At 35.5% G+C, this 22,018-nt stretch overlaps 1 protein-coding gene across 1 annotated transcript in view; it reads left to right on the plus strand.

Annotated features, from left to right (window-relative positions):
* LOC102971630 (telomere zinc finger-associated protein) overlaps positions 1-18,630 on the plus strand; it is a 140,706-nt gene extending 122,076 nt beyond the window's left edge. Inside the window, 9 exon segments of the mRNA XM_042993681.1 lie at positions 17,465-17,546; positions 17,549-17,814; positions 17,816-17,881; positions 17,883-18,060; positions 18,062-18,140; positions 18,143-18,307; positions 18,310-18,408; positions 18,411-18,458; positions 18,461-18,630. Coding sequence (XP_042849615.1) covers positions 17,465-17,546; positions 17,549-17,814; positions 17,816-17,881; positions 17,883-18,060; positions 18,062-18,140; positions 18,143-18,307; positions 18,310-18,408; positions 18,411-18,458; positions 18,461-18,630 — 1,153 coding nt within the window.
* Positions 18,631-22,018: the final 3,388 nt, after the last annotated feature.

Consider the following 22,018-nt stretch of genomic DNA (forward strand, 5'->3'; position numbering starts at 1 on the left):
TTTTGTGAATGCTAAGTGATTTTGTTTTGCCTTTTTCTAATGGCCAATGATGGGCATATTTTCAAATGTGTATTTTCCATCTGTATATCCTCTCTGTGAAATGTCTGCATATATCTTTCGCCCATTTTCTAATTAGAATATTTTGTTTTCTAATGTTGACATTTGAAAATTCTTTATGTATTATAGATAAAAGGATTTTTTTTGTCAGATATGTGACTCCAAAATCTACTCTTCTGTCTTTTCTTTCTTGTAACAGAGTAAAGCTTTTTAATTTTGCTGAGATCCAATTTATCAGATTTCTCTTTTATGGATTGTGATTTGGTAACAAGCTTAAAAATTATTTGCTTACCCATAGGTCCCAAAGATTTTCTCCTTTTTGTTTTAGAAAATTTATGGTTTTTAATTCTACATTTATGTTCATGATTCATTTTGAGTTAATTTTTGTATAAGGTGTGAGATTTGCGTTGAGGTTCTGTTCTTTTTTCTTATGGATGCGCACTTGCTCCAGCATTATTTATTGAAAAGGCTCTTTACCACTTGAACTGCATTTTCATCTTTGTCAAAAATCAGTTGAACATATTTTATGGGTCTGTTCTGAGTTCTCTGTTAGGTTGTATTGGCCTATGTGTCATCAAATTATGATTTGATGATAGTAATTGGGTTGCCTCATCTTAAAATGGCATTTTTTTTCACAGAAATGAGGAATGATCTGTGCATCAGAAAGAGATATACATACACATATACATATACATATGTATATGCATATACATTTACATTTACATATTCATATACATACACATAAGAGATAGGGTCAAAAGAAGTAGTTTCTTCTTATGGAAAATAATTACACAAAATAAGTGTGCTGATCATCTTTCCTCTTATGCTTTTACAAAACAAAATTACCCTATAAATCTGATGCACTTTGTATATAACACTATTCCTTCAGAATCCTTATGTTATTTTTAATAAACTTAATTTAAATAAAGTCACATGGAAAGTATATAGTGTAATAGCGTACAGCTTGATAAATTTTCAGAAATGAAACCATAAGGTAACTGGCACCCAGACAAAAAAATGAATTTATTATCCAAACCCCCAAAACTCCTTTTATTTTCTTCCAGCTACAGTGCCCAAGTTTATGCACTCTCCTCACTTACAATAGCATATAATGTGCATAATATGTGTGTACATTTTGTGTTAGGCTCCATTCACTCAAATTATATTTGTGAGATTCCTCCATGTCATCACTTTGTGTTACTATGTGTAATCATCCTTTCATGTCATTGTGGGTAAGTGTGGTTTACTCATTGTTATTATGGTACCCTATTCCATTGGATGAATACACCACGATTTATACATTCCAGTATATCTGAACATTGGAAGTGATTTCAAGTTTGTGGCTATTGAGAAATTGCTGATATGAGTATTCTTGTTCATGACATTTTGTGTATAGACATGTTCAAATCAATATTTACAAATCAAATCAACAGCAGGTGCCATTCTTTTAAATAAGTCTTCATCAAATATATATTTCTGTTTTGTACAGTTATTTGTAGAAATTTTCTTTCAGGTTAAGGAAGTATCCTTCTATTCCTGATTGTTAGAAGTTTTTTTTTTTTTTTGTGGCTTGATTTAGAGGGTACACTGTAGAAAATGTATTGGATTTGTCAACTATCTTTTCCTTTTTTTTTTTTAATGTTTATTTGCTTTCAGAGGGAGAGAGAGAGAGACAGAGCGTGGGTGGGGGAGGGGCAGAAAGAGAGATGGAGACACAGAATCTGAAGCAGGCTCAGGGCTGTCAGCAAAGAGCCCGACTTGGGGCTCGAACTCATGAACCATGAGATGACATCAGACGCTTAACCCACTGAGCCACCCAGGTGCCCCTCAACTATCTTTTCTGTAACTGTCAAGTTGATTGAACAAGTTTGGTCCTTTTTTTAAATGTGATGAATTGTATGGACTATTTTTTCTGTTAAACCAATCTTTCAATCCTAAAATAAACATTAGTTTCTCAGTTTTTCATATGTGTGTGTGTGTGTGTGTGTGTGTGTGTGTATCACATATATAGTAAATTTTAAGGAAATGTTCATACTATATATATATATATATACTTTATGCACATATATATTTCTAAATTTTATGGTTATTCTTTTGCTGAGATTTATTTTGCCTTTACTTTGCTCAGCAACATTTGTTAGTAATTTTCTTCTTTTAAATTCCTTTTTCAGGCTTAATTGACCTGAGAAACTTAGGAAGTGTTCCTTAGTGCATTTGTGTGACATTAGAATTATTTTAGGAGTCATATCATCATTCCATTTGCTTTAACTTTTTTCCAATTTCCATTATATTTCCTTCAATGACCCTTTGGTTATTTACTGGTATTTTGTTTCATTTCTGACCCATTGAGAATTTTCTGATTATCTCTTTGATTAATTTCACTATAATCTGAGACCATGCTCTCAATAATTTAAATTATTTTTTTTAATGATGCAGGGTATAGTTAACTTGGGGAAGTACAATATATGCTCTTGAAAAGAATCCACATACTATCTGTATGTCTAAAAATTTGAATTTCTTAATTACAATAAAGTCTTCTACATATTTCCTCATTTTTTGTTTTTTATTACAATATTTCATTATGATTGTACATTTGTCTGGCTCTTTTTGTTTGTTTCCTGTCAATTTTTATCCTTCATATTTTGAATCTGTGTTATAAGCGTATAACAATTTAAAGCCTTCTTGCTTTAAGTCCATTTTGTCTGGTGTTTGGCTTTCTTCTAATTAGTGTTTTCATGATTTGTTGTTTTCCATCTTATTACTTCAATCACTCTGTGTTCTTATATTCAGTAGATATCTTTGATTGAATTCCAGACATTGTGTTTCTAAAATATTATAGTAATTTGTGTAATATGTTTCATATGTTATTTTCTGTAGCTAGAAATCTCTCTCTTTCATTTCATAGCTCACATAGAGAAGTGGCTGATCATCTTAATCTTACCAGACATTATGATAAATCAAAGCTGGGTTGAAGTTCTAGTAAGGCTCAATCCATCTCTGATTCATACTGCTTCCCAGGTTGTGTTTTGTTTTGTTTTTGTTTTTGTTTTCCACTAAGAATACTATGTATTCTGTGCATCTTTCTTCTACCAGTAAAAACCTCTAGCCTCTATCCTCCTGAGAATGGTGAACACTCTCATGTTCTTCAAAATTTTTCTGCTAAACTTTTACCCCTGCACTCCATGTAGCTTCAGCATTTGGCAAATGTACTGAAGGAAATTTAGCTAGGTACTTGAGTCTAAATTCCCGTCCATAATTCTTCTGTTTTCCCTGTCCTTTCTCATCCAGCTACTTTAAATGCCTGAGTCTAGTAGACGCCCCAGGCTGTAAGCACTGAAGAGCCATCCCTTATCTCTGAGTTTTCCTCCCTTCAGAATTCTCTCTAGTTCTTTTTACTTCAGCAACTATCTACTTCCTTCAAACAGATTCTTTTTCTGAATTTTATGCTATATGTGTTTTATTCATTTTTATTTTATTTTATTTTATTTTATTTTATGTATTTGATTTATGTTTATCTATACTAGATGGGAATGCTGGTCCACTGATAACTACTCTCTCCACATTGGAACTGAAAGTCCCTACCATAGAAATGTATATGTAACAATACATGAAGTTCATATTTTTCTTTCATCTTCTGGAAAGGCATGCTCTTTTCTAGATTTTAGTTGTGTTTTGAACTTTCATCTACTCCATTTATATAATATAATTATTGTTTTACACTCTCCTTATTTGTCTAGACGCAACCACATTTACAATATATCTGATGCATTACTGTTAAATCACGGGCTCTCCTTCTGGGACCCTTTTTTCTCTCTGCATGATAAATATGAATTATAACTAAGTGATTTTTCTGCTATGTAACTGCATGAGTGTCTAAGTGTCACTTTATTCAAATTTGAAATCTAAATGAGAAATAGACAAGTGTAAAAAATATTAATGGGCACAAGCCCTCAGAGTTGGTTTCAGAACAAAAGACAAGTCATATTCAAAATTAAACACAATATTGTTTGTCTATGTCTTTGGTCCGAGAGCTTTGGTGTTAGTTTGCAACTCTGAGACTCCATGAACTTAAAAGCCAACTTTTTTCTCATCTTTTTGTGAAACCAAAGCTAATGACGCTGCTCTTTAAAGTGCAGCTGAATCCATGTTAATAGAGTGCAGATTATTATGGAAGCTATAATAATCACAGAGAAATTGATAATGACTTGAATCAGTGTCTGGCTTGTTAATTGTAAAAGCTTTTACTATAAAAAGAAATTATTTAACAACTGCACTTAACTAGTTATGAAGTTTTATTAGAAATGGAGATTAACGGTTCCTATGGTGTCTAGTGCAGGATATAAAACATCATCGTGTATAAAATAAAACTGTGGTATTAAGATGTTGATAATCTATAACTAGGTAAAGATTTGGAAACCATAATGTTTCACTTTGCCTTCATGTTTCATATATTTAAATGATTTTATTGACAAGAATACAGTGAAAGAAGCTTTGTGACTAACAGAACCGAATATTCAAGTATTATCCTCTCCAACACACAAGATTCACTGAAATAAATTATATCTCGATTCTACCCGCTCAAACATTTTAGAATCCCCTTTAATATAGAATAAATTGGATACTTTTCTATTACTTAGAAAGCTTAAAATTTGAAGTCTCTCAGGACAAGCAATTCACTGACAAAACTTCTCCTTTTAGTGTAGCTTCCTGATATTAGACTTTTACAGGAAAATATATTCTAATAATGAAAAGTAAGTGAGGAGGTAAGAAACATGTATTGACCAGCTTTTGTTTGCTCTACAGTACATGAAGTACTTTATATACACTCTCTGATTTAATGCCTCCAAACCTATGAAATAGACATTGTTATTTTTATTTTCAACATGTGACAATAGCAACAAAGAAAGGCAATTTACAGCTAGTAAGTGTGAAGCTCTAATTTGAAAAGAGGTGTGTCTAAATTTTTCCACCCAGTAAGCATTATATGTAAAAGTAACAGAGACAAATAGAAGGTGGAAAGATTCAAAGAACAGGGGGAAATGAGTGCAGAAAAACAGCCTCAATATCTTCACAACGTCCTGTGAAGCAGCTCTCTAGATCCCAGAAATCCAAGGATCGTTTGTTTATTTTTTCCACATTTTTTTCTTTCAGTTTTTTATACGGTCCATTTACTCCTTAGAAGCATCCCTCAAGAATGAACTAAAAGAAGTGGAGTGGAGAAAGAAAGAGAAAGACACACACACAAAGAGGGAGTGTGCGTGTGCTTTGGGTATATTTAATGGAGTTCATATGACTACAGTATTTACTACCACCCTAATACCAAGAATTAACTTCAGTTGCTTCTCAGGGGCTTTGCAACCTGTAGCTAGATGAGGTCCAGTAGGTTGGCACGGGCATATAAGGTAGACAGCATTTCAGGCTATGGTAAGGATTATTGACTTTATTCTAAGTGATGGCTAATTTACAGTTTCACTCCTGCGAAATCTTTTGTGCTCTACACAATGAAAAAACAATAAAGAAAAGAAAGGATATAAAGAAAATGAGCAAAGGAAAGGAGAAAAAAAGAATAGGAAATTAAAGGGAAAAAAGGAAAGGAAACCAAAAGAAGAGAAAACTTACAGGCACAAAGCATTTTTATACCACTAATACGTCATGGACAAAGAGCAAACTTTTTCCTCCTCACTCTGCTTTTTTTTTTTTTTAAGTTTATTTATTTTGAGAGAAAGAGAGAGGGACAGAGAGAGACAGGGAGAGAAAGAGAGTGAGAATCCCAAGCAGGCTCCACAGTGTCAGCGCAGAGCCCAACTTGGAGCTTGAACTCAGGAACAATGAGATTATGACCTGAGCCAAACTCTGGAGTCTTGACACTGAACCAACTGAGCCACTCAGGTGTCCTACCCCTCACTCTGTTTTGCAAGGAAGTTTCTAGCTGAAACTATTGAGTCATTTGTGATAATGGATGCTGACGTTTGCCTTATCAGAGAGTGATTAATCAATCTACAAAACAATATAAAAGAAAGAGGAGAGAATATTATGAAGTTGGAATTAGTGTTTTCAGAGAGAAAAAGATGTTTTGGATGAAATCCAAAATGTTAGTCAGGGCTGGGACTTCTGTAATGTTTGGGACTTCAAGGAAGTTAGCAAAGGTAGGTGGACTTTTAACATATTTGGCTCTGTGGCAGGTTGTATACTTTCTTTTATTTGTGAGCTTATTTGCCAACTTATTTAAGACATTTTAGGAAAAATATTGCTTTTCAGTGCTTTATAGACTCCAAATTGATGACTCTTTTGAACGTAGGTGCTAAATGAGTCTCCAGATGGAGTGTCACCTACACCAACAGTAGACCAAACACATCAGTTGTATGTGTTTTCACTGGCAGTGAATTCTTTGAGAATAGGTCAGATGCCATGGTGCCTATTTTCTCCATCCTTCCTCTTTTATACTAGAGGTGACATGATTCCTTCCTGCAGGCTTAGGTATATCCATGGGCAGCCCCAACTATAACCTCAGTTTATAGGAATTTGAGAGACTATCAAGGGTTTCTTATTACTATGTGAGACAATGATACATGCATGTAATCTGTTTTTATCTAAAATTTGCAGTTGCTTATGTAACTCACTATGTCTTCCTCCTTGTGCAGCTAATGACCTTTATGTCAAGGTATTTCTCCTAGGAACTAGTGAAACTGTTAGGTCCTAGTATGTGTGAAACCATAAACTTGGAAACATACATGCAATAGCTACCACAAAACTACTTTTTGCAAGTAGTATGTGCATAAGATTTAATTAAAACCTAGTGAATGTATGGATTACATGAGTGCTAGGGCATCTGTTCTATTTTTAATTCCAAGTTCTCAATTCTTAAAGAAATATATATTCCACTAATAATAAAACTACTCTTATTTCTCGACTACAGTTAAATTATTGGTTGGTATAGTTTATTTTGTGGCAACCACAGTAGGTGTTCATCTCTTTTATGGTTGTGTTCAGTGAGTACTTTTATAAAAGTATTCCACTTGATCTAAGTGTCTTATAACCTTAATTTTACTACATAAGTATGTGGTCCCAGCTTGAAAGGATGAAAGAACACTGAGGCCTAGGAAGAGAAAAGAGTTTCATTCTAAATAGCAGAGAGTTATTCTTCCCAAGCAGAGACAGCCATCCATTACCCTTGGCTTCTCATCCTCACTTGTCAAAGCGGTGAGCACCCTCTCCTATGTGCTTCCTAATCCCCATATGAGATACATACGCCATGAGATTATTCTAGTAATAGCAGCTAATGCATTTTGCATGCTTTCTGGTAACTCAGTAGTAGCAAAGAAGGCATCTAGAATTGTTTGTTCTGTCTTACGTATGGATACATCCAAAATGAAACTACATTTTAAAGGAACTTTCTTGCAAACACTGTCACTTTTAACTACACATAATGCAATCATCTGTTCACCACTATAGCAGTTATACTACTACAGAGTGAGGAAGGAAGTGTTTTATCAATATTTAAAACTGCTATTAAGCAGCCAACTCTGGTGCACCAACAGAAAGCCAAGAATATGACAACCAAAATACTAAAATTCCTTACTCTTGTATAGCACGTTACGCCATTCAAAACATACTCTCACTACTGCTCTCCTTAATTCCCAGAACTCCCATGAGATACAGGAAAAAATCTTATAAAAATGGTGACTTTTCCAAGGTGGGAAAAGTTCTAAAAATCACCTGTACAATATTGTACTTTTAGTTAACAATACTGTACTAACTTAAAAGTTTGTAAAAATATAGATTGTATGTTACATATTTCTTAACTGAATAAAAAAAAGTGAATGACTTGTCCAAAACTATATATTAGTGATAACATTAGAATCTAGTACCCTGCCTACTGAAAATATAGTCCCTTCCTTCCTTCCTTCCTTCCTTCCTTCCTTCCTTCCTTCCTTTTTCTTCCTTTTTGCCTTCCTTCTTTTCTCTCTTTTTTCCTTCCTCTTCCCTTAATTCCTTTCCTTCAACCATACCTACCAAATTTTAAGCTACAATTATATTTTGTCTTTACCCCACCTTTTTTTTATTTCTAGAATCTACATTAATGTTTATCAAGGGAAGAGACATTACAATGTCATATTTCTCTGAGGAATACAACAAAAATGTAATTATATAACTTTGCATTCTATGAAATAATAGTATCGATTATTATTAGATGTTTGTCAGGTGTCAATCACTTCTTAATTTTTTTTTCTGAGCTAACAATTCTATGGAATTAAGAACTATTTTTATTGACATTTTACATGATGCTTAGGCACAGAGATTTTGAGTAACCAGCCCAAGGTCATGAAACTAAACAATTAGGGGCATCTTAACTCCAGACTCTGGTCTTACAACTACTACTTTATATATTAAGTCTATTATCCTTATCATCATTATAATAGTACATGCACTCCATAAGAAAACAAACAGTAAACAAAGAAATATAAAATACCGATCTTTGTTTCCATTTCAGACCTCCACTTCATTCCATAGGTATATGAGCCTTCTTGTGTGTTTGTCAGAAAAATTGCAGGTATTAATACAGACACACACACACAAATACACAAACGTATAAGATTTCACAAAAGTGTATGTTGAATAAAGCTATGTCTTCTTTTTATACATATAGGAACATGCTACACACACTTTTATACCTTCTATTTTAAATTCCATATATTTTCTGAGATCTCTTTTTAATGGCTTCAGAGTATTCTTTTACCTCTTAATAGATATTTACATTATTTTAAAGGTTTTACTATTACTTTACACGTCTCTTTGTGTACATTTGCAAACATTGCAGAATAATTACTAAAAGTTGAATTACTGGATGAAAGATAATTTGTGTAAATTTACACAGTCATTAGTACATGTATTCCCATTTCTCTATTGGTTAACACTGTATGTTATTAAAATTCTTCACACAAACACCTAATAATGCTTAAAATGTATTTAAAAGTATTCAAATTTACAAGTGGGAAGGTAAGAAAATGTCATGTGAGAAATTATCTTAATACAAAGGTAGCCTCCAAGTACAAGTATGCTACCAGACAACCTCCCCCAGAGATCAGGGAATGGAAAGGCTCACAGAACAAATTGAATGACTTGAGTTAAATTAGAGCACACAGCACAAAGCTGAGTGACAGAGATGGGTGCTTAACTGGCTTAGGATATAATGCAATTAAATCAAAAGGGCACTACCTGGCTCTTGGGTGTGTAGTGTTTGTGGTATGATGACGGGATGGACACAAGGACAAAAACTGAGGTTTGAATGTTTCTTGCAAGGGCAGAGGACTCACGGGGCCATGATGGCAGTCATCAAATGTTGGCTGAATTAAGATTGCAAGGATATTGAATGCCTCATGTATATTTAGTATGTCATGAATATTTAGTGTCCCAGGTGCCTCATGTATATTTAGTGCCTTGTGAATATTAGTTAGGTATTTCTGCTTTCTCCCATCCCCTTCTATATTCACAGATATATGATCTACTTTATCTTTCTAAGCCGCACAAGTTAAACATGTAAGTTATTCTATTCACTTTCCTTTCTTCCGTAGCAGAATGAATATTCTCAAATGTAGAAAATGAATTTTGTAGTAAGAAAAAGTCCCCTAAGGCCCAAATGCAGAAGATATTGTAAAACCAAAGAAATAATGGATAAGCAAAGATACTGTTATACCTTCAACAGTACTGGAAATGGTGTAAGTTGGAAGACTTACCTAGCAAGTAATTTGGCAATAAGTATCAAAAATCTTAAAACATTGCAATCGTTTGACTTTTTTCCTATTCCAGAATGTTATCTTACCTGTATAATAATCTTACGAAAAACTAGGTGTATCATAACACATATAATTGCAGTATATATTATAACAAAAATTGAAAAAACATAAATATGTGACTACAGAGCATTCATTAAATAAGTGTTAATACACGCAAAATAAAATGACCAATTTAAGATGATTATGTCAAAAAACTATTATCACATCGATGGTTAAAATAATGAAATATAATTTTATAATTCACTTTGTGGAATTTTTAATTGTATAAAACTGAAATAAGAAATAACATTTATGCTAAATACACACATCTATAAAATTAGTAATATAAATTAATTGGATAATTAGTTGAATACCTTAAAATTTCCTACTAATCCCATTAGATAAAAACAATTTGTAAAATGAATCCTGAAATACTAAGTATATCATGGCAAAAAAAAATACAAATATTATTTCAAAAGACTGAGTTGTATGTGTGTACCTCTTTGCATCTTGAAGGAGTTAAAGAGGAATAATTGCCCTATGTATTATTTCTATCTTGCCCTGTAACATCATTAGAAATTTAAAAGTTCCAAGTAGTACATTTGGTCCTTACAATATTCCACTGAAATAATGAAAGAATATCCCAGGGAAAGTAAGAGCTCTTACCACAAAGCCAGCTTTGACTAAGAATTGAAGTAAATGTGATCTTTATATTTTTAAAAATTAGAAACATAATGAATAAAATGCTGCCGATAATTCTGACCCAGGTCCGAACAAAGGGTCTTATGGAAAAAAAATTTCTACAGTTTTAAGTATAGATCTACTCAAAAACATATTATTTAAACTTCAAAACAAATTTTTGCATAAATTTCCAGTGTGTAATCAAGTGGACTGTAACTATGCATAGTAGAACAAGAAAATCAGAATTCATTTCTCCTTTCCACATAAAAACATAACTGAAATAACTTAAACATTAAAAGAAAACATTGTAGAAATTTAAACTAACCTACTTTTTGATAGAGTTTGGACTGTTCTAAATCTGAATATTTAGAGAAAAATCATAGGACTGCACAAAAATTTGAAAAAAGGGAATATACATATATTTTCCTGTCCACTCCCTCTCTAAATTTAATAATAATTAAACAATTATGTCAGAAAAAGTGAATAATGAGGAGTTAGATAAAGCATTATTGTGTTTTTAATGTGTTTATTTTTTAATAAAATGTACTAAATCTACACAATACCATGCACATAGAGAAAATCAGATTTTTCAGGCATAGACTCTTGATACATACTGACAAATTAATTTCCTGTAAAGTTTAATAAATGTGTATGCTACCAGCAAGGTGCAGGAAATGCCAGCCTCACTATCCTGGTTTTTTCACTGAGTATTATTCTCATCTTAACATTTACCCATGTGATAGACCAGGCTGAATCTTTTCACTATTTTTATCTTAATTTTTTTGGTTACTAGAAACTTGAATAATTTTTGATCTGTTTTTTCATTGGTTATTTATATTTTCTTCTTTGTGAACCTTACCCATTTTATATGGAGTAGCTGCTGTATTATTTTCCTTTGATTTATGAGACAACATCAAGTATTGAAGACATCACATTTGTTACATCAAAAGAAATATGCTCTGGAAGTTCACAAATGTCATCTATTTCATATCACATATCAAATATTTAAATTTTTATTACATTCTTACTCATCTTTAACTGTATTTCTTTTGCAGCTCTAGACTTTTATATTGTTTTTAATATATATGTGAGACAGAATACTTTCTGATTACTTCTGTGCAAAGGCAGACCTATATAATGTCTTTTGTTATATTTTGCAATATTTCTAAGGATATAATAAACTTTAAATTAGAAGAATTTGCTGTAATTACTTTGTGAGATATTTTGATAATGCAGAAAAAAGAGCAGGGCATTTTAATATCAAGCATTGTTCTACAACCTACCACAGTACGTTATGAAGGCCAAGTTAAAATTTCTGTGTCTACTTTATACAAGGTGTTATTCTACACTTGAATAATCCTGAAATTTAATCCCTTCAATAAATGTTTATTGAGTATTTATTACATTCTTAAACTACACATGTTAATGTCCTGAACCATTATGGACCTCACAATATTATTATGGACAAAAATACATATATCAAAGATTAATTTTTCCATGTATATATTTATAAAAACCTGAGTATATCTATAATAGAATAAACCAGCGTGATTAACAAAGAATATTTCATGTGTTAAGAGAAAGTTACAAAATAGCCCTTGTGATGGGGCACCTTGGTGGCTTAGTTGGTTGAGAGTCCACCTCTTGATTTTGGCTCAAGCTGAATCAATCCCTCATGGTCGTGGGATTGAGTCTTGCGTGGGGCTCCACACTAGGTGTGGATCCTGCTTAAGGTTCTCTCTCTCCCTCTCTCTCTGCCCCTCTCCCCTATTCGCTCTCTTAAAAAAAAAAAAAGGCCCAAGTGCTATGTGGGAAAGAATAACCACCAATACTATAGGGAATGAGAAAGGAAAAACAATAGTCTATTTGACTAGAGTGTGCTGGAAATGGTTATGTGAGAGGAAATTGAGCAGAGTAACTAGGTGATGATATTCCTCTTCTAATAAAAGACATAATGATCCTGAGAATATTAAGTCTCCTTTAATTGTAAGAAAATCATATCAGTAAGTTCACATCAGAACACCAAAAGGAAATAAGGCTTAACCCACAATTTGAAATCAGGATTGTAAAACTGCTCTGAAATAAATGCAAAAATAAATAACGATAGATGGCATCAGTCATCTGTAGAAATATTCCAGGGGTTGTAAACATGAGATCATTTCCAGATCACAGATGACAAATGGGGCAGCCTAATCTTCATCGTCGTTCTTAAGCGGTTCTCCAAAAATGAAGATATTTTAACATCTTTCAAAAACTAATATGTGTTATTATAAGTTTTCACAACAAATGAAGAACTCTAAAGAAAAGTAGATGAAATTTTCACTGAAATAATCATTTAAATCCAGGTAGAAGTTTTATCTTTATGTGGAATGTGACACTTAGGGAAGCCAGAGAAGACAACACTCTGTAAGTGATTTTTCCCACTCATAGTGTCCACACTGGGAAGACGGAAATCACAACTTAAATTATGGGCTTCCTGAGAGCAAATGTGTTTATGCACACATAAGCCTTACAGGGATATTGTAAATGCTCCTGGATTCAATGCTAACACTGTTGGCTGGCTTTCTGCCTGCCTTTTAAAATGCTCATTTCTTAGTCTCCTTAGAGAAGGGTGACTTTATGTGCTGGCCGACCTGGGTCAGAACCCACTTATGCCCATCACCTCACTGTAATTATTACCAGTGTCTCCTTTCACTCTCAGAGAGACCCAGTTTGGAAATATTATATGGTAACAGTTTTAGGCACTTCCTCCTCCCTGCCTGTTAGTGCTCTTAATGTTTTGCTGTAAGCCTTCTTTTCTTCTCACTGTATTCAAGGATTTGGATATTAGACCTTGAGTTTCTTCTACGTGCCTCTGACTTTTCATACTACAGTCTTATAAATACTATAAATACATACTACAGAGATTTGTATCACAAACTCCAAAATGTTATATTCATCTGCCTATTGGATGTACCTACATAGATGTTCCAGAGACATCATAAACTCAAAATCCAAAACTGAATATATTCTCTTTCTTTCTACCGTATTCGCTGACACCAGCGAAGAATATCACAACCCATCCCAAGTTCCAGGCCTCATCTCAGGCCTCCCTATCTCTTTTGTCATATAAGCAACTATCGATCCTGCAAATTCTGTCTTTTCTGTGGTTCCCTAATCTGCTGCTTCACTGCTTCTTACACAGTAACACAGCAATTAAAAATATGGGCAGCTGAGGGGCGTCTGGGTGGCTCGGTCAGTTAAGCATCCAACTTTGGCTCAGGTCATGATCTCGCGGTCCGTGAGTTCAAGCCCCGCGTCAGTCTGTGCTGACAGCTCAGAGCCTGGAGCCTGCTTCGGAATCTGTGTCTCCCTCTCTCTGCACCTTCCCCACTCGCACTCTCTTTCTCTCTCTCTTAAAAATAAATAAACATTAAAAAAAGTTGAAAAAACATAGGCAGCTGAGTCTGACATGTGGAATCTGAATCCTTGTTTTACCACTTGCTAATTATATAAAGTACTTGATAACTGAGTTGAGATTTTCTGTTTTGTCTGTATAAGGATAGTAATTGTTCCCACCTACCTCATATGGTAGTTTTAAAATTTAAGTGAGAAAATGCTTGTAAAGCACTTTTTCTGGTACATAATAGCTCAGTACGGGTTAGCTATGGCTTTTAATATTGTTTTAATTATTATTAGTGCAACCCATGACCATCTTGGGGCTAGATCATTACAACCACCTCCTTCCTGACTATGGTTTCCCTGATTCCATTCTTTTCTTCACATTGCCCTTATTTACACTACAGGTAGAATAGTATTTTAAAAACACAAATATGTGCACATCATTCCCCTGTCCAATGGCCACCCACCATGTTAAGCATAAACACCAAATCCCTTATCGTGAAGCCTAGGCCATCTTGACCTGTCTCCTGCTTACCATGCCAGCTTTCTTGATTCCTTCTTTAACAGAAAAGGTGTTTCAAGCTCCAGTGAGCCTAAGAAATACTAAAAAAAACCATATTAAGACTAAATCCTAGGGTGTGCCCACAGATTTTAATTTAGTAAATCCAGGGTGGAGCCCAGGACTCTGCCTTTTTTTAAGTTTTTCTTTAATTTCCAGTTGGTTAACACACAAAGTAATATTAGCTTCAGGTGTATAACATAGTGATTCAATAATTCCATACACCGGACTCTGCACTTTAAATTTACTCTATCCCCTCACATCTACCCCCTTCCCCCAGGAGATTCTGCTATAGGGAACATAACTTCAGAAGCCTTGGTTTATGTTGTATTAAACTCCAAACGCCTTTATCAGCATTTTTTGCCTAACTGCCTCTTATTTTTCACTCACCTTGGCGGTCACTGTTTTTCAAGGAAGCAGTAAGATGTTTTGAGTTTCTTTTATTACAATTCTATGCAGAAGAGCAAACTTCTGATATTAACTTGGTGTCTCACACAGGTTTTTGTGTTTAGAAAATAAATCATTGACTAAAGTAACCACATTTCTCAGTCTATATTAACACATTGTTATCTTAATATTTCCATTTCTCTGGGGTGCCTGGGTGGCTCAGTCAGTTAAGTGTTGACTTTGGCTCAAGTCATGATCTCACAGTTTGTGGTTTCAAGACCCACGTCGGGCTCTGCGCTGACTTCAGATTCTTCTCTCTGCCCCTCCCCCACTTGTTCATGCTTGCTCTCCCTCACTCTCTCTCTCTCTCTCAAAAGTAAACATTAAAAAAGTTTTAAAACATTAAAAGTTTTTTTCTGTTTCTGATGGGTCTTCCCTAAAATCTGAATACTATCAGACAAAGCAATGAAAGTGTAAATTAACATTTACAAATGAAGTGTAACTTTTTAAGTTGAATGTCTTTTGAAGTATCACCTAAAAACAAAACAAAGCAAAAAGGACACACATCTCTCTTAAGTTTGGCTTATTTTCAACAACATCTGGGATGAAACAGGACCATTTCTTCTCCATATCCAGTGACTTTGTAACTTTTAGAACAGCAACAGCATTTCTGTTTACTGAAATAGCCATTTAAGACATAAAACTTAAGAGAATAAATTTTACCTATTGTTAGTTTTCCCGTTTGCAACAATAGTAATCCTTCATGTGTCCTTGATTTTATTTAAATTTTAGTTTTTGGGGGTTATTCGGTGGCTCGGTCAGTTAAGCGACTGACTCTTGACTTCAGCTCAGGTCATGATTTCGCGGTTTGTGGGTTTGAGCCCTGTGTCTGCCTCTGCATTGACGGTGTGGAGCCTGGTTGGGATTCTCTCTCCCTCCTCTCTCTGCCCCTCCCCCATTCTCTCTCTGTCTCTCTCAAAATTAATAAACCTTATTTAAAAATTTTTAATTTTACTTTTTGATCTGTGTGTTCATTTTCCCTCAGGTCATAGGTAATTTGATTGTCAAGTACATGTCTGTGTGTATGTGTGTCTGTGTGTGTGTTAGAGAGAGAGAATTTGTACGTGTGTGATTTATTTTTTTTAACAGCTTCCCGGTAAAATCTCAGATTTTGCTTTTATTCTCCCTACATTTGACAGATATAAACATGAAGATAAGAATCATGATAGGCTGTTGAATAGTTTATCTGTTTGTAGTTTAGCTTCAAATATATGACTCTAAAATTCAGAATAGATACATCACTTGGTGTAGTTCAGATAATTGATTCATAAGTCAGCTACATCAGGCAGTTTTTGATGGTATCTTTATAAATAGGCTGGAGCTTTCAAATGCCTGATGGTATCTCTCATGCTGACATGAAAGGCATTTAGAGGTTGGAATATGCTACCCGTACAACTTGTATTCTAGATACAGTTCATGAAACCTATTAACTTCCTATCGTACAAGGAACAAAATATCACTGAAACATAATAAATTTAACGGTGATATAAGAAATGCTTTTATAATTGTGTTTTAAAAGGAGCAATGTTAGATACTGACTTTTATAATAGATATTTGGAAATATAAGCATAAGCAGTTTTCATGTTTAAAACAAAAACAAAAATAATAATAAATAAGAGGATTAAAAAGTCCAGAGATATAGCCAATGTGCATAGTGCTAAGATGGTTTCTCATCCATTTGTGAGTTAGATCGAGCCTGCCTTTGCAAAGTGCATTCACTCAGTCTGTCTTCATAATTACAGATGCATGCACACCTCTTTTTTATCCTAAAATTGGGTAAATAATTAAGAGTTTTGTAGTGAGATATTTATCAAACAACTGTAAACATAAAAGATTCTGGGCTAGTAGCAGTATATTAAGCATTTATTTGGTAATTCTAAGCAGGTCTCCTGTATACGTTGTGAATTTCTTTATATGTATTTATATACATATAAATATATGTATATGTATTTATATACATATAAGTATATATTTATATATGTATATAAATATAAATATATATATTTAATGATGTTGATATTTTTTAATGCTTTATTTCTTTTTGAGAGCGGGGGGAGGGGCAGAGAGAGAGGGGGATAGAGTATCTGTAGTGGGCTCCTTGGTAACAGCAGAGAGGCCGAGCTGGGGCTCAAACTCTCCAACCACGAGATCATGACCTGAGCCAAAGTCAGAAGCTCAACCGATTGAGCCACCCAGGTGCCCCTCTTTATATTTTTCAATTAGGAAGGCCAAGCATTCTACAACACATATTATGCCATCATTGTCTCTCTGACTGCTGTCCTATCCTGACCTCCCTGTCAGCTCTCAAACACACAGAGGGTTTTTTCACTAGGCTTGAAATACTTTCTCTAGGTGCTGTCCCCCCACTCTACTCTGTACCATAAAAATAGGCACCCAGCACCTATAATCCTAGATAGTATGTATATTCCTTTGAAAGAAATCGTAAAGTGCCACCTCAGAATCTGCCACTTTGGCATAGTAAATTACTTTGAATTCAAGGCAGGTAAGAAACAGGTGAAAGAGGGGACACTCAAGACCTTCCTTTTTCTGCCAAAACGTGCCTTAGCAAATAGCATCTAAAAATTGACAACAGGAAACACACTGGGGAGGAACTCTTCCAGTGTCCCAAATGTGCACAGGGTTTTTTTTGGAACAGGAGAAACTCTTGGAGCATGAAGCCCGAAATTATATGAACGGCTGGGAACAGGTCTTCTCAGGTTCCGTGTGTTGGGAGACCTTCCACCGGAGGCTGGAGCCGCAGCTGCACCCGGCGTCCCACACGGGGGAGATGTGCTCTGCGTGTTCTTCCTGCACCCAGCAGTTCACTAAGGAGGACTCGAAGAGGTACGTGATCAAGCTGCATAGAGCTGCCAAGCTCCATGCCCGTCCTGTCTGTGCCAAATGTTCATGTCCCAAGAGAACTGCAGCTGCGTGAGCCTTTTAAGCACTGCGGGGAGAAGCTGTTTGTGTGCAAGGAGTGGGGCCTCTGGCAGAAATGGCCCGCAGATGCGCATGAAGGCCAAGCGCAGGAACGAGAGGCCGTGTGTCTGTGAATTCTGGAGCCACGCCTTTCTCTAGAAGGCCGGCCTCGACCCGCACCTGAGCACGCACACGGGCAAGAAGCCCTTCCAATGCCACCTCGGTGACAAGACCTTCTGTACCCCAAGCCAGCCCGGACAAGCACAACTGTACCCCCATGGGCGAGAGGCCCTTCAGGTGTGAGTTCGGCAAGCAGCGCTTCCCCTAAAAGGGATCCTGCTGAGGCACATGGCCCGCAGCCACCAGGAGGGTCGGCCCCACTTCTGCCAGATGGGCGGGAAGACCTTCAAAGTGGTGGCGCAGCTTCACGTGCACATCAGAAGGCCCAAGGCGATGAGGAAGTTCAAGTGCGCCAAGTAGGTCCACCTGCGGAGCACATGGAGCTCCGCAACCAGGTGGAGAAGTACAGCCCACAGCAGCTCGAGCCCTGGCACCTAGTCACTGAAGACCAGGTGAGGATGGTGGTGGTGATGCTCCGCCTGCAGAGCTGGATCGGGGCTCGGTGGAGGCCCCTAAGTCCCTTCCCAGGCCTGCCTGGCCTTACAGCTCCCCGGCCAAAGACTGCGGTGGAGAGCTTTGCGAGACCAGGAGACATGCAGCTCAACGCCGCTGAGGACTGAGGCACGGGGCTCCTCCTACCCATTACAGCCCGCATGGTGCCAGCCCCCAATAAACCACATGGCTTTGGACTAGGGGGAAAATGTTTTGCTTTTTCTGTGAATGCTTCTCTCCTGATTTTCGCTCAAAGGATCTGCTAGAGAATGCCAAACCTAACCTTCTTTTAAAATAGCCACCACTCTTGGGGGCTCAACGGGCTAAGCCTCTGACTCTTGATTTCAGCTCAGGTCATGATCTCACAGTCTCAGTGCAGGTAGTGGAGAGCCTGCCTGGGATTCTCTGTCTCTGTCTCTCTTCTCCTCCCCTGTGCTCATGCTCTCTCTGTCTCATGAATAAATAAATAGCCACCAGTCTTTCACTGCCCCTCCTGCAGCATGCCTGTCCTTCTTGGCTGACTTACTTCTCACCGTAGTCTTCATGCATTTATCATTATCTGACATCCTGTATAATGTACATATTTTGTTTATCATTGTGTCTTCCCACTAAAATACAAGCTTTACGAAGGTATGGACTTTTATATGTCTCATTTGCTGCTCTATCCCCAAAGCTTAGAGCAACACCTGGCCCATAACACATTGTCGATCAATACTAATCACTTTACTTGTTTTTAAAATATGTTTTACAGATGCTAGGTTCCACACATACTAGGCCCTAAAAGTTTCACTAGTTTCTCAGAAAAATACTTTGACATAAAGGTCATTATCTGCACAAGGAGAAAGACATATTGAGTTACATAAACAATGGCAACTTTTAGATAAAGAACATATTATCTGGGGGAGGGGGTCTCTCACATAATATAAAACCCTTGAGGTCCAATAGCTAATAATCATTTGGTATATTTCTTTGCGATCCTTTTTTTGTGGTACTTTTGTCCCTAAGTGAAATCATACTTAACCTGTACTTTCATATTTTACTTTTATATTTATTATCAAAACATAAGGGGTGCCTGGGTGGCTCAGTTGGTTAAGCGACCAACTTCCGCTCAGGTCATGATCTTGGAGTTCACGAGTTCAAGCCAGATGTGGACAGTTCAGAGCCTGGAGCTTGCTTCTGATTCTATGTCTCCCTCTCTCTCTGCCCCTCCCCTGCTTGTGCTCTGTCTCTCTCAAAAATGAAAAAAATAAAAAAAAATGTTATTATCAAAACCTAGGCATCTTCTTGTATAACTCAAAACCACTTGTAGAAATGATTTAAAATGTCTATATATTTTTCAGTAGTATTGAAGGAGGGTATTGTGGTGGGGAGAGCTGTTTAGAGCCAATTACATTTATTTGTGAATTCTAATTCAGACAATAATTGGCCTTTGATCTAGATTAATCTTTTTAATTATATTGAGGTGTATAAAAGATTCAACCATGTAAAATAAGATAATGTCTTCTTTGCAGGGCACTTTATATATTTACATAAAATATATTTAAGCCATATAGCATGTATGTACTCAATACATACATACATACATAGTATGTACTCAATAAATGATTATATAGTCTACATATCATAACTATTTTTATATCATAATTATTTTAAACATATTGTTAGACAATAATATTGTTAAATTTTTTCTCTGCTCTAACAAAGTCTACTTGAAATAGTTTGTTTTTCTGATTAATCATATGATTAATCATAGCCTAGATTTCCACAAATGTCACTTTAGTCATTGATAATAAATAATATCACATACCTCATTCTATGCATATAATTAGACTTATCACAATTTCTTTTATAGCCTTCTAGTTCCTAAATTCTTCATTTTGATTATTCTCTGTTTTTTGGAATTGAAACTTTGATAATTTTTAAGTAACATTGAGTGTATTTTTTCAGAGCACTTGCATACCTGAAACTATCTTTCTTTTGTCTTATTTTAACCAGAATTTAGCTGTCTTTATAATTAGACTTTTGCAAAACCTTCCCTCTAAACTCTTTAGACTTTTTACTTTTCTTAACTAAATTCTGTTCATATAATTGCAAAGAGTTTAAGTCATGCTGAATTTTTTCAATTGCTTTTACTTGTTTTTTTTTTTCTGGGAGACCAGAATTATTATTTTTTTTTTTTAGTTTATTTATTTATCCTGAGAGCGGGAGAGAGAGCGGGGTAGGGGGAGAGAGAGCTGAAAAGAAAGAGAATCCCAAGCAGGCTCGACACTCTCAGCAGGGAGCCTGACAAGGGGCTCAGATTCATAAACCCAGAGATCATGACCTGAGCGAAAATCAAAAGTCAGACGTTTAGCTGACTGAACCACCCAGGTGCCCCTGGAATTTTTTTTTTTTTCTTTCTGAAACACACTGAATCATATTTGAGATGTAGAATTTTATCTCCTTACACTACCAGGATAAGGACTATTGCTTCTATATTCCAAGAATATGTATTATTATTATTATTATAGTTAGATTCTAATCTTCATATCTATAATATTTATATTATATGCTTTTTAATATGTTCATTTATTTGACTGTCTTCATGTTCTTAAAAAATCTTCTGTTTTATATCAATGCCATTTAACTGATTTTCTGTAATGCTAATTTGACTCTTCATTAACAAAAATGCAGATTTTAAAGTCTGCTCTAGACTTCCAATTTTCATTTTCATTTTTAAAATTATCTTCAGACATATACCTTCCTCTTTCATATTACTATTGCTGTGTTTTTGTCTTAAGGAATATTTTCAAAAATCCATTATTTTTAATGTATGTGTAAGGTGGGGGGATTTAACTGTGTTTTATGTTTCTTGATCCCTCTAAAAAGAAAGATGTCTATGGCCTGGATTGCCAACATATGGTGCACCTATCTTATCCTATCTTCATCATCCTGTCAATCATTATTTTGGGAAGGGAACGGTGTGCATTCTCCAGCACTCTGGCTGTTGTGTTCATCTCAGCATAATTTCTATGCATAACCAGGACTGATTTAGTTGGCTGTGCTCTTTGAGGTGGGAGGTGGTTCCTAAACTTGCCATCTTCATATTACAGGGAAGAAATTATATGTGGTGAATAACATGACACAAATTGTTTTGTTTTGTTTCCATTAAACAAATGCTACACACACAAATAATAGTAAACCACATCTCTGAGCCTCTGCCCTAACATTTCCAACAACCAAATCTCTATCTCATCGGAGTTTGCCTTTAATAAGCACTGTTCTGGCCAGTCCTGCTTTTGTTAATCTTCTAACTGTGAATATTGATTGATTGATTGACTAATGCTTATTTATTTTGTGAGAGAGAGAGAGAGAGAGAGCAGAGCATGAGCAGGGGAGGGTCAGAGAGAGAGGGAGACACAGAATTTGAAGCAGGCTCCAGGCTCTGAGCTGTCAGCACAGATCCCAACGTGGGGCTCCAACCCATGAATTGTGAGAACATGACCTGAGCCAAAGTCGGATGCTTAACTGACTGAGCCACGCATGCGGCCCTCCTATTATTATTATTTTTCTAATGTTTATTTATTTTTAATTTAAAAAATTTAAAAAT

This window comes from Panthera tigris, chromosome B4, assembly GCF_018350195.1.
Source record: "Panthera tigris isolate Pti1 chromosome B4, P.tigris_Pti1_mat1.1, whole genome shotgun sequence".
In the NCBI taxonomy this organism is placed as follows: domain Eukaryota; kingdom Metazoa; phylum Chordata; class Mammalia; order Carnivora; family Felidae; genus Panthera; species Panthera tigris.